The 18,606-nt window shown below is 42.8% G+C and overlaps 1 protein-coding gene across 6 annotated transcripts in view; it reads left to right on the forward strand.

Annotated features, from left to right (window-relative positions):
* Positions 1 to 18,606, forward strand: part of TEX10 (testis expressed 10) — a 133,238-nt gene that overhangs the window by 108,406 nt on the left and 6,226 nt on the right. For 5 of the 6 annotated variants that reach the window (XM_073332515.1, XM_073332514.1, XM_073332516.1 and 2 more), the window contains one exon: positions 15,924 to 16,105. The exons of the other annotated variant lie outside the window; for it this stretch is intronic. In XM_073332515.1, coding sequence (XP_073188616.1) covers positions 15,924 to 16,105 — 182 coding nt within the window. The remainder of the gene's footprint in view (positions 1 to 15,923; positions 16,106 to 18,606) is intronic. 6 annotated transcript variants of the gene reach the window in all.

Raw genomic sequence — 18,606 nt, forward strand, 5'->3', positions numbered from 1 at the left:
TCAGCAGATAGCACATTCCTGACGGCTCCAAGATGTTATCTTGTTCTTTGGTTCTCCCATCCTTGAGGCTGTTGGGTGGATTCCAGTCTGCCCACCGGGGGGGGATCCTCTGATTATTTCCACTTGACGCCTTCTTCAGCCGATGGACACTGGATTCTTAGGCTGGCACCTCCCTGATCATTCAGTTATTATCCACACCAAGCATCCATCCACATACATCCTCTATCTCTATTTTAATCACAATTGTTAATACAACAAAAGGGCATGAAAGTCTCTGGGTGCTGTTTCTGTTGTTAGAGTATTGCTTTGAGTCTCTCTCTCTGTGAATTGCTTTGAGAACAGACTCTGTCTTAGAATGTACTAACACAATTAGCAGCTTGCAAGTTTCACACATAGAGGGAGAGAAACAGTACCAAAAACCAAGAGACCTCTTAATTAGTAATACCCTGGAATTTAAACTCTGGGGAATCAAACTCATTTGTGATTTTAATACAGAACTTCTTTAATATGATCCAACAATGGTTGTAGGGGACAACCTTGGTTTGAGCGATTATGGGCTAATTCAGTTCAAACTAAATGGAAGGATAAACAAAAATAGATCTGTGACTAGGGTTTTTTATTTCAAAAGGGCTATCTTCAAAAAATTAAGGAAATTTGTTAGGGAAGTGGATTGGACTGAAGAACTTGTGGCTCTAAAGGCAGAGGAGGCCTGGAATTACTTCAAGTCAAAGTTGCAGAAACTATCAGAAGCCTGCATCCCAAGAAAGGGGAAAAATTCATTGGCAGGAGTTGTAGTCCAGGCTGGATGGGCAGGCATCTCAGAGAGGTGATTAAAAAAAAGCAGAAAGCATACAAGGTTTGGAAGATGGGAACGATCAGCAAGGAAAGCTACCTTATTGAGGTCAGAACATATAGGGGTAAAATGAAAAGGCCAAAAGCTATGTAGAGTTGGACCTTGCGAAGGGAATTAAAACCAGTAGTAAAAGGTTCTATAGCCATATAAATAAGAAGAAAACAAAGAAAGAAGAAGCGGCTAAACACTGAGGATGGAGTGGAGGTTAGGCATGGCCCAATCTCTAAACAAATACTTTGGCTCAGTCTTTAATGAGGAGCTTAGGGATAATGGTAGGATGACAAATGGGAATGAGGATATGGAGGTAGATATTACCAGTTCCGAGTTAGAAGCCAAACTCGAACAGCTTAATGGGACTAAATCGGGGGGGCCCATATAATCTTCATCCAAGAATATTAAAGGAACTGGTACATGAAATTATTAGCTAAATTGGAAAAGATGGGGATCAATATGAAAATTAAAAGGTGGATAAGGAACTGGTTAAAGGGGAGACTACAGTGGGTCATACTGAAAGGTGAACTGTCAGGCTGGAAGGAGGTTACTAGTGGAGTTCCTTAGGGATTGGATTTGGGACCAATCTTTTTATTACTGACCTCGGCACAAAAAGTGGGAATGTGCTAATAAAGTCTGCGGTTGACACGGAGCTGGGAGGTATTGCCAATACAGAGAGGGATCGGGATATCATACAGGAAGATCTGGATGACCTTGTAAACTGGAGTAATAGGATGAAATGTAATAGTGAGAAGTGTAAAGTCATGCATTTAGGGATTAATAACAAGAATTTTAGTTAGAAGCTGGGGATGCATCACTTGGAAGGAACAGAGGAGGAGACGGATCTCAGAGTATTGATTGATCACAGGATGACTATAAGCTGCCAATGTGATATAGCCGTGAAAAAAGCTAATGCGGTCTTGGGATGCATCAGGCGAGGTATTTCCAGTAGAGATAAGGAGGTATTAGTACCGTTATACAAGGCACTGGTGAGACCTCATCTGGAATACAGTGTGCAGTTCTGGTCTCCCATGTTCAAGAAGGATGAATTCAAACTGGAACAGGTACAGAGAAGGGCTACTAGGATGATCCGAGGAATGGAAAACCTGTCTTCTGAAAGGAGACTCAAGGAGCTTGGCTTGTTTAGAGCCTAACCAAAAGAAGGTTGAGGGGAGATATGAGTGCCCTCTATAAATATGAGAGGGATAAATACCGGAGAGGGAGAGGAATTATTTAAGCTCAGTACCAATGTGAACACAAGAACAAATGGATATAAAAACTGGCCATCAGGATGTTTAGACTTGAAATTTCCAGCCATCAGAGGAGTGAAGTTCTGGAATAGCCTTCCAAGGGGAGCAGTGGGGGCAAAAGACATATCTGGCTTCAATACTAAGCTTGATAAGTTTATGGAGGGAATGGTATGATGGGATAGCCTAATTTTGGCAATTAATTGATCTTTGACTATTAGCAGTAAATATGCCCAATGGCCTGTGATGGGATGTTATATGGGGTGGGATCTGAGTTACTTTCCTGGGTGTCTGGCTGGTGAGTCTTGCCCACATGCTCAGGGTTTAGCTGATGGCATATTTGGGGTCAGGAAGGAATTTTCCTCCAGGGCAGATTGGCAGAGGCCCTGGGGGGTTTTCGCCTTCCTCTGCAACGTGAGGTAGGGGTCACTTGCTGGAGGATTCTCTGCACCTTGAAGTCTTTAAACCAGGATTTGAGAACTTCAATAGCTCAGACATAGGTGAGAGGTTTGTTACAGGAGTGGGTGGGTGAGATTCTGTGGCCTGCGTTTGTAGGAGATCAGACTAGATGATCATAATGGTCCCTTCTGACCTTAAAGTCATGATTCTATGAATGTAGATTGGGGCTCTCACTTGGGTCCCTTTCAGACACAAGGTCTTTGGTCTATCCAAAACCTAAAGCCAAATGTCAGGGAGCTTTGGGCTATCTATTTGGCTCGCATGGCATTCCTGCCATGTATCAAGTGGTAGAATTTGTTGGTGCTCACAGACAATGACCATGTTTTGTGTAAACAAAATGAGTGTGCGCGGGGGGGGGGGGGGGGGAAGGCATTTGACAAAGTTACGCCAAGAGATAATCCTGCTTCGGAATTTCTGCATCACCAGTTTCGTCAACCTGAAAGCTGCTTATTTACCAGGGATTCAAAATGCTCTGGCAGATCATCTAAGTAGGTCATTCACAAGACACCATGAGTGGTCTTTGTCCAGATGTGACCCAGGTCCATTTTCCAGCTGTGGGGGACTCCCTAAGTGGACCTATTTGCAATAAGAGCAAACACAAAATGTCATCATTTATGTTCCTGAGTGGGCCACAGCTTTTGACTTTACTACCCATGTCGGTCAGACCTCCACTGTCACTCCTGTGGGACGCGGATGTGATCTCCCAGGACAGTGGCTGACTCCTTCATCCCACCTGACGGCCTGGATGCTTCATGGCTGACACCCTTGGAAGGAAGGTGTTCTAAGGGAGTTCAGACAGTTCTTCGAAATTAGAAGTCTTTGATTAGGACTACTTATTTGCTAAGTGAAAAAGATTCTCCATTTGGTCCAGACAGAAGGATGTTTCCCTGGCTCGGTCTTTTATTCAGGATATATATTGGACTATCTCTTGTATCTGAAACAACAAGGGTCAGCTGTTAGGTCCATCAGAGTCCACCTAGCTGCTGTCTCAGCTTCCACCCTCTCATGGATAACCACTCGCTTTTTCCCAATCCTATGTCCAACAGGTTTCTGAAGGGGTTAGACAGATTATATCCACATATATGCAGCACAGTCCCTCCATGGAAGCTAAATTTAGTTCTAGAAAAATTGATGGGGTCCCCATCTTTGAGCTGCTAGCAATCATTTCTCTGTTACCTTTCTATGAAGATGGCTTTTTTGATCGCTGTTACCTTGGCCAGGAGAGTACGGGAATTGTGAGCCTTAGTATCAGAACCTCCTTTTATGGTCATCTTCAGAGACAGTTTTCGTTCGACCTCACCTGAAGTTCCTGACTAAAGTAGTTTCCAGTTTTCACATTAACCAAGCGATTAATTTACTGGCTTTCTTTCCAAAATCTCATTGCAATAAAAGTGAGAAAAAGCTTCATACTCCAGATGTTAAAAGAGCTTTGGCTTTTTGCCTAGATTGGATTTAGCCATTTAGGTCTTTGTTGCAACTGTTCATTGCAGTTTCAGACAGAATACAGAGCCACCCAGATTCTACCGAAAGGATGTCGTCTTAGATTTCCATCTTTATTTATCTGTGCAACTGTGACATCCCCAGGGTACAAGCTGGACTTTTGAACAGTGGTGTCCCCTTAATTCTCCAAACCAGGGCGTCTCTTACACTGATTTGCTAGTAAAAGCAGCCTCCCCAGGCTTTGATCTCACACAAACATCAGCATGTTAAGATACTCTCAAAATTATACGAATGCTTTCACAGCCACTCATGAACAGATATAGGGCAACATCCACATATTCCTCAGTCCCAGCATTGCACCCCAGAAATATGCATCTTACACTGCTCAAGACCCTTTTGGGCAGTGCAGGCTCATAAATCTGTCATTTTATCAAAGAAAATGAATATGCACCAGCCCTTGTGCATATCTGAGCAGAGATTCTCCAAACACTTTAATCAAAACACCGATTTAGATAAAAAAATAAAACAAGTTTATTAACTAAAGAAAGATTTTAAGTGATTATAAGTGATAAAAGTGTATAAATCAGATTTGGTTACAAAAGAAGTAATAGATAAAATCGCAAGCTGTTTCCTAAACTTTATCAAGCTAAGATTTGAAGGAAACAGCTCTTCTCACCCGTCTTGATGTTGCAGGCAGTTTACAGTTCTTAGTACACTGGCTGGATTCCCTTCCCATCCTGGGACCAATCTCCCCAGTTCAAAGTCTTTCAGCCAATCTTATTTCAGTAAAGATGGGGGAGGAGAGAGCTGGTCTGGGGCCTTTCTTCCCCCTTTTTATATCCTGATCCTTTTTACTGGAAAAGTCCTTGCTCTGTCCTGGGGTCAGGCAGTTCCATGGCGTATGTGAGCTGCCGACTGTCCTTCAGGTGAATAGTAATTTTCTTGATTACAACTCTCTTGCTGGTGAATGGCCAGTTAAACAGTCACTGGTCTCTTAGCACGTACCTGGGTGTTGGCCACCCCTTTGTTGTCTCTGAAGAGCTAGACTGTGGGCGTTCCCCAGAATTACAATATGTTCCAGTAACAAACATATAGCGAAATCTCATATTTCCATATACAATGTTGATACACATATTTTAACAGAACGATAATATTCAGAAGATTATGATTTTTCTAGTGATACCTCACAAGGCATAATTTGTACAAGATTTATCATAATTTTGACCACAATAGTGTAGACCGCCATAGCTACCAGCTGGCTATCACAGGGGTATCACACCCCTGGTTAGAGTGTTGGCCCATTCGATTAAGTCTTAGGCTACTTCCTCTGTCTTTCTGGCTCACATGCCCATCTAGGACATTTGTAAGGCAGCAATCTGATGATCAGTCCCTATGTTTGTCCCTCACTGTGCCATATCTCATCAATCTAAAGACAATGCCAGATTTGGATGGGTGGTCTTGCAGTCCCTGTTCAAGTAGACTCCAAGCCCACTTCCTGTTCAAACTGCTTGAGAGTCACCTACAGCTGAATGGACATGTGAAATCACTCACATTAATAATGATTACTAACCTTTTTATAACTGTTACTCTTCAAAATGTGTTGCACATGTCCATTCCATGACCTTTCCTACTTCCCCTCTATTGGCGTCTATATGGTAGAAAGAAATAACAAGCTTCATGGGTAGCTCCACCCATTATGGCTCTGTGTAGTGGTGTGAGGCAACAGAGGTCACTTGTGCTGCCCCGACAGGTACTGCTGAGGGAAAAATCTCCAACTGTGTGTGAGGCATGCACACATCTGTAGTGAAATGGACATGTGCTACACATCTTGGAAAAACAAGAGTAACAGGAAAAGGTTGGTAACCGTTTCTTGTGGCTGAAATATTCCTCCATAACAGGACACACACCTAGACTGTATCAGAGAAATTTGAAGCACAACTCAAATAGAGGAGGATTCTGCTGTCAGGGAAATATCGTTTAAGCATTTGAATGCAGGAGTTTGCCAGTGTGGAAGTGTTCCATGGAGTACATTCTTCAATGCTCTGTTTTACTTGAATGTTTACTTGATCAGTTTCCCTGCTCTTTACTGAATCTTCTCCACTGTTTTGAGATTCTGTACTGGAGTGACCAGAACCTATGCATTTTGCTCTAGGTGCCTCTGCTAAATATTGTGATCAATGATTTGTTCTTCTTTGAGTGTTGGTTCCTATGTGTATTCCACTGTGGGTAAACGTGCGCTTCATGCTCTTTGAGACCAGTGAATTCTTTCAAGTAGTGTCCATGGGTCCACACCTCTACTCTCCTTGTGCTCCACTCCAAGGGTAAAAGGGTGGACTGGATCAACCACCTCTCCAGTTCCTTCTTACCACAGCATGGCCTGGATCGGAATCCTCCAGTGTCTGGAGCTGACACTTTCTATTCTTTCTGTAAATATTCAAAGTTATATATATTATTATTTATTTTTTGTTTGTGGTTTGCTAATTCTCTAGTTAGTGTTAAAATCCCCACCCTGGGGTACACTCCTAGTTCTCCTGGTGTGGGATTTAGATTATGCCCAGTATACTGGCCTTCAAAAACTGCACCTACTGCCCTGCTCCTTTTTGGTCACCAAGAACCATTCCGTTGCCTCTGCTGCTTCAGAGAAGCTCATATCTCTGCCAAGTGTAGTATCTGTTGCTCTTTTCCCAGCAGCGTACCCGAGTCAGACCCAGGCCAGGGAGATCCCCCTGTACATCAGGCAGAGTTGGCAAGGAGCATGCCCCTAGTACTAGGAAAGGATCCTTTTGACTGGTCCCCCTCATGAGAGTAAAGGGCACTCTCTTAAACATAAACCCAGATCTTCTTCTAGATTCACTAAGAGGAGAGATCCCTCCCTGTCAAAGTTGGGTGAGCCTTCATGTCCAAGCCATAAGGAGTTAGGTCCTCCTAAGCCACATGGTCATGTTCAAAAGACGTATAGGAGCAAGACGCCTTTGGTACCAGGCTCTGCATTGACTTTGACACTGACTGCAGTGCCACCTAAAATGAAACACTGGGACTCTAAGGACCAGGAACTGCCAGTATCATCATCAACCGTGTGGTCAGAGACTCATTCGCTGACAGCACTGTTACGGCCCCATAAAGAACTGCTGTCTACACCTACTCTGATGGTATGGACTGACAAGACGCAACTTCTGAATGTGCCGGTGACTTATACCAGTCCAGATAATATCTTCATCTTCCCAGACCCACAATCTTTCTTGATACTGGGACCAGTCCTCACCAGGGAGATAAAAATGCCTACAGGAATCTAGGATTCCGGAAGAAACCTATCCCCGTCCCATCCACTATCCACAGTCTCCTCTCAGTGATGCCGACAGCACTACAATGCAGCTGGATCCAGTCTTTTCATCTTTGGGAAAGTCAGATGTATCAGTGGAACTGCTTCTCTGCCACCTAAGGAATTCAGACCAGAAACGGGATTGAGAATCTCCTGGAACCAGGTTTGGCCACCCAGGAAGGAACTTTCTCCTCGGAACCAGTGTGTACCCAATGCCACCACAATCCGCCTTTTGATTCCTCATACTGTCCTTATTTGGGACCCTTACACATGTTCCCTGGACTCTGTCCATTCCAACAGGTAATCTTATCACCATTCTCTTCCAAGATGTCAGTCTGAAACCATTGAGCCCCTAGAAAAAGGAGAAGATGAGCTGGATCTGCCAGTTCCACTGGGCTCTGTCATGGTAGTCACCCAATGAAGCAGTCACTCCAGCCTCTCCACCTCCCCCAGATGATTATAGACAGTTTCAGGAGCTGTTATGGAGAGGCGGAAGAACTCCAGATCTCCCTAGAAGAGATCCAGGACCCCCAGCATAAGCTCCTGGATATCCTGCAACCTGCGGGCTCCAATCAGGTTTGCCCACCCAGTAAATAAAGTCATTAGAACTGACAAGAGTTGTGTGTCACACACTAGCTACCTGTGCCCCCCTTCAAGTGGTCAGAGAAGTTATACTTTGTCCTCGCTAAAGGAGGGGAGTTCTTGTTATCCATCCTGCTGCAAACTCCTCAGTGGTCCAGGTGGCCATGCAAAGATCCAGACAACACCTAAGGGCCATCGCTGCAGATAAGGAGGCCAAGCGTCTCAGCCTTCTGGGAACGAAGATGATTACATCTATCAGCCTGCGGTTTAAAATCTCAAACTATCAAGCCTTTCTCACCAAATATAATTTCCTGAATTACTCTAAATTTCTAGACTTTAGGGACAAGTTGCCCCGGGAGGACAGGGTTTAGTTTCAAACTCTTATTGGTGGGGGCAAACTGCTGGCCAGAACCTCTTTATAAGCTACGTCAATGCAGCTGATACGGCATCAAGAGCAACGACAGCCACCACTGTGATGTGACAGGAATAATGGCTGCACTCTTCGGGGTTTCCCCAGGGATGTTCAAAACACTGTATTACCTTTCTGTGAGACTCATCTTTTAAATGAGAGGATTGACAAGTGTTTGCACGTGTTGAAAGACTCAAGGGCAACTCTGTTTCCTGGGCATATATGCACTTGCCCCAAAGAAAAAATACTTTTAACAACCCTACAAACCAAGGCCCTTAACTCAATCCTTCTATCACCGGTGCTCCTATGAGCCACCCTGCAAATGACAGAAAATGTAGAGGCCAAGATACCCTGTGACTTCCACTTCAACCATGGCTACTCAACCTCACATTCCAGCTAAGGGATATTTTTGACAACTTTTAGAGAGTTGCAAACCAGTATCAATGGCATCTCTACCTAATTCCGAGATCCATTTGGGGGGGACTCCTAGCAAAATTTCCCCACAATTGGGCAACAATAATAGACACATGGGTGCTGTATATCATCCGTTCTGGCTATACCATCAAGATTCTCTACCCACCTCCCCCAGAACTCATTTCCCTGTCCCTTTTCAAGGACCACTCTCATGAAAGGCTCCTCCTTCAGGAGGTATAGTCTCTTCTCCAACAGGGAGCAATATAGCAGGTACCCCCTCAATACTGGGGTTCTAGTTGAAATATTTCCCAAGAAGAAAGGAGGCTGGAGACCCATTTTTGACCTGTGTCAACTCAGTGCTTTTATTTGCCAACTGAAATTCTGCATGGTTACATTGGCATTGATAATACCATCTGTCAAAAAAGGCACAGGGTTCATGGCTTTTGATATGAAAGGTGCATACTTTCTTGTAGAAATTCATCCCTCCCGCAGATGATTCCTCAGGTTTGTGGTGGGCCCCCACCAATACCAATACAGCGTGCTCCCCTTGGGTTTAGCTGCAGCTCCCAGAGTCGTCACAAAAGTGTTCTCAGTAGTTGTAGGTCAGCTCAGATGAGGCGGCTCCTCCACCTTCCTGTACTTGGACAACCAGCTTCTGACTGGCAGGTCTTGCCTGGAAGACTTACGACAACCTCATCACTGCTCCACCTTCTAGCGTCTCTGGTAATTTGCGCAAATGTGGGGAAGTCTACACTGACTCCAATGCAGACCATAGAATTTATAGGAGCAACATTGAATCTAATCAGGGTGAAGGCCTATGTCCCCATGGACAGATTTCATGCCAGGGGTGCTCTGATAGATCTAGTTATACATAGCCCTTGAACATCAGTTCAGATATGCCTAACTCCCCTGGGCTGTATAGCGTCATGTATTTATGCAATGCTATTTGCTAGACTCCTCCTCCATTGCCTAGAGACTTGGCTCCAAACAGTGTATAGACGAAGCAAGCACAGCATGAATACTATAGTGATAATTCCTTCCGCTCCGGTATGGTGGAGTGACCCTGGACATGTGTTCATGGGAGTTCCGTTTCTAGCCCCCACACCCAACAAGACAATAATTACAGATGCCTCTATGATGGGCTGGGGAGCCCACATGGACAGTCACACAGAGCAAGGCACTCTGACACCTTGGGAAGCTCAAATGCATATCTTCTGGAACTGAGAGCTGTACGAGAAGGTTGCAAAACATTCCTGCTATTCATACTATCCCGTCCCATCCTGATAATGTTGGAAAACATAACTGCCCATTTCTATATAAACTAGCAGGAAGGTGCATGCTCTGTCCCCCTCTGCATGGAAGTGGTGTATACAGAGCCACATCACCCTATTGGCAGTGTACTTCCCAGGTACCCAGAATTCACTGGCAGGCAGCCTCAGCGGACATTTCACCATCAACATGAGTGGCAATTACATGATTCAGTAGTAAACAGCATCGTCACTCTTTGGGGAACCCCCACTTAGGACCTATTTGCCTCGTAGGCAAATGGGAAGTGCAACATATATAGCTCCGGCTATATATATATATATATACTCTTGGCGAGTAATGAGGATCTCATAGAGGAAATGGTTGTAGGGGATAATCTTGGCTCAAGTGATCATGAGCTAATTCAGTTCAAACTGAATGGAAGGATTAACAAAAATAAATCTGCAACTAGGGTTTTTGATTTCAAAAGGGCTGACTTTCAAAAATTAAGGAAATTAGTTAGGGAAGTGGATTGGACTGAAGAATTTATGGGTTTAAAGGTAGAGGAGGCCTGGGATTATTTTAAATTAAAGCTGCAGAAGCTATCGGAAGCCTGCATCCCAAGAAAGGGGAAAAAATTCATAGGCAGGAGTTGTAGACCAAGCTGGATGAGCAAGCATCTTAGAGAGGTAATTAAGAAAAAGCAGAAAGCATATAGGGAGTGGAAGAAGGGAGGGATCAGTAAGGAAAGCTACCTTATTGAGGTCAGAATATGTAGGGATAAAGTGAGACAGGCTAAAAGTCAAGTAGAGTTGGACCTTGCAAAGGGAATTAAAACCAATAGTAAAAGGTTCTATAGTCATATAAATAGGAAAAAAACAAAGAAGAAGTGGGACCGCTAAAAACTGAGGATGGAGTGGAGGTCAAGGATAATCTAGGCATGGCCCAATATCTAAACAAATACTTTGCCTCAGTCTTTAATAAGACTAAAGAGGATCTTAGGGATAATGGTAGCATGATAAATGGGAATGAGGATATGGAGGTAGACATCACCATATCTGAGGTAGAAGCGAAACTCAAACAGCTTAATGGGGCTAAATCGGGGGGCCCAGATAATCTTCATCCAAGAATATTAAAAGAATTGGCACAAGAAATTGCAAGCCCATTAGCAAGAATTTTTAATGAATCTGTAAATTCAGGGGTTGTACCATATGATTGGAGAATTGCTAACATAGTTCCTATTTTTAAGAAAGGGAAAAAAAGTGATCCAAGTAATTATAGGCCTGTTAGTTTGACATCTGTAGTATGCAAGGTCTTGGAAAAAATTTTGAAGGAGAAGGTAGTTAAGGACATTGAAGTCAATGGTAAATGGGACAAAATACAACATGGTTTTACAAAAGGTAGATCGTGCCAAACCAACCTGATTTCCTTCTTTGAGAGAGTAACAGATTTTTTAGATAAAGGAAATGCAGTGGATCTAATTTATTTAGATTTTAGTAAGGTGTTTGATACTGTGCCACATGGGGAATTATTAGTTAAATTGGATAAGATGGGCATCAATAGGAAAATTGAAAGGTGGATAGGGAATTGGTTAAAGGGGAGACTACAACGGGTCCTACTGAAAGGTGAACTGTCAAGTTGGAGGGAGGTTACCAGTGGAGTTCCTCAAGGATCAGTTTTGGGACCAATCTTATTTAATCTTTTTATTACTGACCTGGGCACAAAAAGTGGGAGTGTGCTAATAAAGTTTGCAGATGATACAAAGCTGGGAGGTATTGCCAATTTAGAGAAGGACAGGGATACCCTACAGGAGGATCTGGATGACCTTGTAAACTGGAGTAATAGGAATAGGATGAAATTTAATAGTGAGAAGTGTAAGGTCATGCATTTAGGGATTAATAACAAGAATTTTAGTTATAAGCTAGGGACGCATCAACTAGAAGTAACGGAGGAGGAAAAGGACCTTGGAGTATTGGTTGATCATAGGTTGACTATGAGCTGCCAATGTGATATGGCTGTGAAAAAAGCTAATGTCGTCTTGGGATGCATCAGGAGAGGTATTTCCAGTAGGGATAAGGAGGTTTTAGTACCGTTATATAAGGCACTGGTGAGACCTCACCTGGAATACTGTGTGCAGTTCTGGTCTCCCATGTTTAAGCTCCAAGGGAGCTCAAGGTCAGTACTCCGGGGCGATGCTCATTTCCTACCTTGGACTGATCACTTCAGTTATGCCTTCCCTGTCAGCCCACTACTACATCAGGGTCTGCAGAAGATTTGACTATACAAGGCACATTGCTCCCAGATGGCCCAGACAGTTCTGATTACCAAGCCTCCTACAAATGTCATCCCTTCTGCCCATCAGCATTTGGACCTTTCCGGATCTTTTGATCCAGAAAAATGGTAGGGTTAGGAATCCCAACTCTGATGCTCTTTATCTCACAGCTTGGTATATGGATGGATGTTAAACCGATAATGTTCCTGCCGTGAAGCTGTGCAAAACATTCTTCACCAGAAAATGTTACCTAGCCGAATGGAAAAATTTCTCTGCCTGGGCCCAGTAAAACCGTGCATCTTCAGAGACAGTCCAAAATAGCGGGAATATCTGCTATCTTCTTACTCTTAAAATGGCAGGCCCTTCCCGTAGCTCACTGTGGGTTGACCTGATGGCGATTAGCACGTGTCATCTACCATCAGATGGCTACTCAGTCTCTCCCTACTTCCAATTTGGCTCAGTCACCCCTTTGAGTGAGTGGTGTTGCGACCTGTTGCACAGGGTTACCACACCACTCAAATTTGGCCTGGCCGCCCCTCCATCTGGCATAACAGAGGGGCACCCGCGCCATATTTGAGTGGCATTGAGACTCCATGTTGCAATGCCATTATTAGAAGACTCGCCGCTCCTCCCTTAGAAAGTTTGACGAGGGGCACACCTCTCAGTTGAGACCTGTGCTTTCTGAGCAAAGAATTAAATGCATTAAAACAAGCTAAAACAAAAGTGGCATTAATTCACAAATCCTGTCTATAAAATAAGATGATTTTGATAAAACGCAGAGAGATGGGGTGGTTTGTTTACACGGCTCAGCAGGAAAGAGACATAAAAGATGTTTTGGTTTTGGCAAACAACAAACTTTATTTTATATTCAGTTCTCAGATCACTGACTCTGAAAGTAGATTTAAAAGGGGAGTTGAATAATCATCCCATCTACTGCATATGCCCCAAAGTACCCTTAACTGGTTTTCTCTGTGAAGATACTAACAAAGGATCAACTCCTGCAATACAACGGAGCATCAAGTTAAACTTCATGAGTAGTGTTAACAAAGCCAATGATTAGCGTAAAAATAGTAGTCACTATGCCAAAAGAAAGAAGATACGGTCCAGATACATTACTAGGGCTTCTGGGTGATTTTAATCTAGCTGACTTCAGTATTAGAGTGTCTCAAGTGCCAGGAGAGGAAATCTGCTAAATAGGTTTAACTGCTGAAATCATCATGAGAATGAGAACAAAGACACCTGGAGCGTTCATGATCAAAAAAGATGGCATTTATTTAGAAAAGTTATTGTCCTTTACAAAATGCCAATGGAAGAGCAACCGAGTGGGGTGTGTTTCCTTTTAACTACAGCAGACAGCAAGCAGAAATGACTGCTAGGTATCCTGTCCCTTTTTTATACCATTGTTTAGGGGCATAAGGAGTTAGGGAGCCTGGATGCAGACACTGCAAAGCAGAAAATGTCAATTTCAGGCGCATTGAGGCATTTACCAGGAGTGGGGATCCACACAGATAATGCTTGAAGAACGGATTCTTTCTGTACAAAATGCTTTATGCTGAAATAAATATTCTCCTTCAAATCAGAAGGTAAATATCAGTTTTAGCCAATCATGCATCTCTGTATCTGGGAAGTGATCAGATAATTTCTTGACTGAGTCTTTGGCACTTAGGAGATTTCAAGAATATTTTACTGTATACACCTGAATATCTGTGTTCAATACATCTGATAGATAATTTAACATCCTGACTCACAATGTGTATAGAAGACAGTTATTCATAGATTCTAAGGCCAGAGGGTCCATTATGACCCTCCGAATAACACAAACCATAGATTATCACCCTATTTCTGCATCAAGCCCATCACTTCATGAGTAGTGTTTGCTCGGAAAGAATTAACCCTGTAATGTTCCAACAAGAATGTTTGTCCTCCTTTATTGTAAATGAAGTATTCCTACTAGAAATTTGAAATTTTTTTACACTTCTTTTCACCCACCTACTGACCAATCACACCCACAAATCATATTCTGTATTTCCATAGTAAAATTATTAACAAAGCTAGATGGACTAAAAATTTTTACCTGTTTTCAAAACTGGAAATACAAACATGCCACCTCATAAGTGAGTCGCCAGCTGGTTGCTTGAAAACTAGAACTGTTTGTTGCAAGCTTGACTAGTCTAAAACTGGTTTTATATTCAGATAAACAATGCTTCATTAGTATTGATGACCAGTGTGTGAATCTTATCAAACATTTTTTAAATGGCCAAATACAGTAGAACAAAGATTCTAGCACCAGAATGGCATTTCAGAACTCAAATATCTTTTTAATTGTCCACGTCTATGAAAAAAAAAAGATTGGAAAATTGTGGTTTCAGCCTTCTGTTTATCTGCTCTGCCTATGCCAATCCTTGCTTATGTTCAGGATGATATACTCTCAGTATTACAGTGTGGGAATGATTGGTTCAGGAAACTGTGGGCTCACTGTGCAATATTCTTCATCAGTTTTAATTTTACTCATGGTGCCAATGTAGTAAAGCACTTAAGTACATGCTTAACTTTAAGCAGGTGAGTAGTCCCATTGCTTATCCACTAGATCCCTTCCTTTTTTAAAAAGACCAACCAAAGGGTGTCACCCTATCCCTGTGACCCTTCATTCCAGTTTCAAGTGGTGGGAGAGCTGTTCTCTGTCCCATGATATAATCTGGAAAGGAGGGAAGGCACACAGCCTGTTCTGTCTAGACTGCTCTTCTTGCGTATGCCTTGACATCCTTTGGAGCAAGTCTCAAAGCTTTGTTTCCTTTTTAGTTATGTTTGAGATGGGTGCTGTATGTGTGATTTTCCTTCCCAGTTGTTTGGGCTACCGGCTTACTATCCGTTCATGTTGCGAGTGGTCATAGGACATTGGAAAATTTTAGAAACACTACTGTAATTACTGATAAATGAACATTAAGTTCCCATTTGGCTACACAGAGATGTGTAGTGAAGGAAATTTGTGTCTACTCTTTACTGGTGACCTCAAATGACAATTTGTCAAAGCATTATGGATCCAGACTGGTACCCCAGATTAGTGCTCTTCAGTTTGATGTTGGATCCTGTTGTTTCGCTTTGTAGGCTGGGAACACTGCAAAAAAAGTGTGTGTGTGTGTGGCATAGGCTCTGTGCTCAAGAGTGACCTGCCTGCATTGGGCAGCAGCGCCGATGGGTCCAAGTGAGTCCTGCCTAGTCTCTGGTGGGAGACGTGGTGCAGGGACTTCTGGACTGGGAAATTTCAAGTGGGGGAAAAATAGAGCTGCTTGTGAAACACGGAGAACTCTTCCCCCCCCCCTCCCCCCGCCAAAAAAAGCAACACCGGCGGGCTACTGCTTTTGTTTTTCTGATCACCTTTGCTTTAAATCCTTATGCTGGAATGAATGTTTAACTAAATGTAACAAACGCAGCATTGCCATATGGCATGTTTCGTTTAATTATTACTGGATATTTAGATTGACGTTAATAGTTTACCTTCAGTTTAACATGGGAGTCACTTCCCGAGGGAAAATGAGGGCAATTTTTAAAAATTGTTGAATGTCTTAATTTGAATAGGAGGGTAAGTGATTTTTTGGTGATATTCTAGAAGAGAAACATTCTACGCTAGCGGTGTTTGTATGCCAATAAAAGACTGTTTGGGTCAGAGCTAATGAACTTGTTTTGTCTCCTAGGTTGGACTGGCTGTAATACCTGATAGCACAGCTGGATCTATTTTGTGTGCCATGAGTAAGCTCCTGGATCAAGCTTGCATCCTTAGTGAAAATCTACACAAATTTCTTGCCTCTTGCTGTTATAGTCTTCTTTACTTCCTGTTAACTTTAGACAAAGAGGATGCAGAACATGTGCAGAAGAGGTAATGCTTGTTGTAAATGACAGAGAATTTTTAAAATTTTCTTTAATTTAACATCTGTGTTTGAATACTTTTTTCACTTTGTGCTTTGGCCCCTGTTCGTGCTTATTCTGAAATAATTGTTGGATTTAGGAAAATCCCACCATATGTACGGTTAGCTGGAATTATAAAAAGTTATTTCAAACCTTTTGCTTATGATAGTTGTTGTAGGTTATGTCAGAAAACAGTGTTCTGTCTTGGCACTGGAAAGGTAGGCATTCATACCTTAATCTTTGGATTTAGCCTTTGGTTCATTAGGAACAGTGAAAGTGACACTTAAAATTCTTGGATTTAGAAAGTCATTGTTCTAAGACACTAGTGCTTTTAATTAGTCTATACTCTTAACTAACTAGAATATTGAGCTTTAGCAAAGCTGCTCAGACATGATTTTATAGAATTTGGAAATCATTTTGACTAAAAAAAGGCTAGATGTATTTAAACCATGCAAGTATGTTTACCACTGTAGATGGAATGTATTTTTTTTAGAGAGGCAAGATAGATGAGGTAATATCTCTTATTGGTGAAAGAGACAAGATTTTGAGCTTACACGGAGCTCTTTTTCAGGCTTGGGAAAGGTACTCAGAATGTCACAGTTAAATAGAAGGTGGAACAGATTGTTTGGCATAAGTGATTAACACTCATTCAGGGTGAAGTGGCATGTTAACACCTCTTTAGTCATAGGCCAAAAAAGGAAGGTTATCCGGTTACAGATTGTTGTAATAAGCCATAAATCCAGGGTCTTTATTAAGTCCATGATTTTTAGTGTCTATCAGAGTTATGAATTTAAAATCCCAGGCTTGTCTTTTTAAGATGTTGTGCAGGTTTCCTTTGAGGATGAGGACTGAGAGGTCAGATATGCAGTGATTGTTTTGTGAAGAGTGCTCACCCATGGCTGATATGGTGTTTTTGTTTCATTGTTTGTCTGTGTGAGTTCATTCAAGAGCGTAGCAATTGTTTGGTTTCACTCACATAGTTGTCATAAGGGCATTTAGTGCACTGGTAGGGAACGCCACGCTGTAATAGGCAAGTGCAGGACTCATGGATCTTGAAAGGTGTGTTGTGGAGGGTGTTAATAATCATAGCAGTGGAGATATGTCTGTGCATTTTGCATCTGTTATAGCAGGGTCTAGTCCTGCTTTGAGTTGGTGTGTCCTGGTCTTTGAGGAGCTTGCTTCTGATGATGAGGTTGGGGGTTATTTGAAGGCCAGAAGAGGGGGTTCAGGAAAGATTTCTTTCAGGATGTGGCCCCCACTGAATATTGTTTATTGTAATTGTTTAATGATATCCTGAATAGGTTCCAGTGTGGGATGGTAGGTGACAACTAGGGGTGTGTGGTCAGAGGGTTTTTTCTTCACACATCGAAGCAAGTTTACTTGGGGTATTTGGGTGGCCTGTTCCAAGATGCAGTCTACTTCTCTGGGGAGTATCCTTGTTTGGTGAAAGTAGTTTTGAGTGTGTTAAGGTGTGTATCCTGCACTTTCTCCTCAGAGCATACTCTGTGCTTTCTGACTGCCTGGCTGTAAATAACAGATTTCTTGGTGCGTTTGGGGTGGTTATTGGATCTGTGAAGGTAGGTATACTGATTTGTGTAGGGTCCCATTGTTGAAGCTGATTGTGGTGTTCAGGAAGTTGAGGCTGGTGTGGGAGTGTTCTAGAGAGAGTTTAATGGACGTGTGGTGGTTGTTAAAGGTGTGGTGGAAATCTATGAGGGAGTTTAGGTTGTCAGTCCAGAGGATGAAAATATTATTGATGTATCTCTGGTATATCACTGGTTTTGTGATGCATTTGTCCAGAAATTCGTCCTCAAGGTGGTCCAAGAAGAGGTTGGCACATGGGGAGCCATCCTAGTTCCTATGGCTGTTCCTGTGGTTTGGACAAAGTGTTTGTTGTTGAATGTAAAGTTGTAATGGGTGAAACGTTGATGTTGATGAGGAGGAAACGGATGATGTTGACTGTGTGTTTGGGGTGGATATCCGAGGGTTGTCCGTTGTCGTATAGATATCTGGGGCAGGCAGCGATGCTCTCATTGTGAGGGTGTTGGTGTATTGGGAGGTGACATCCATCATGGCAAGGGTGGTGTGCTGAGAAAAGTTGTTAGTATTGCAGAGTTTCTGAAGGAAGTCAGTTGTGTCCTGCAGGAAACTAGCCCTTTGTGTGGTGAGTGGTTTTGAGCATGGTTTCTATGGGTTCTGATATTCCTTTAGTAACCATGGCCAGATGTGGGTCTGCTTGGGTTCCCTTGATTGTGTATCTTGGTAAGCATGCAGAAGGTCCTTGGGGTGGGTTTGTGGGGAGTGAGGTTGTAGAGTTTCTGTTGGAGTTGTCTGGGGAAGGATTTGATGATATCCTTAAATTCCTGGGTGAATTGTGGTGTGGGGGGGGTCTTCGTTGAGTTCTTTGTAGTAGGTGGTATCAGAGAGTTGACAATTGGCCTTGTTTAATGTAGTCACCACAGTTGAGGGCTA

Source organism: Lepidochelys kempii, chromosome 2 (assembly GCF_965140265.1).
Source record: "Lepidochelys kempii isolate rLepKem1 chromosome 2, rLepKem1.hap2, whole genome shotgun sequence".
NCBI lineage: Eukaryota > Metazoa > Chordata > Testudines > Cheloniidae > Lepidochelys > Lepidochelys kempii.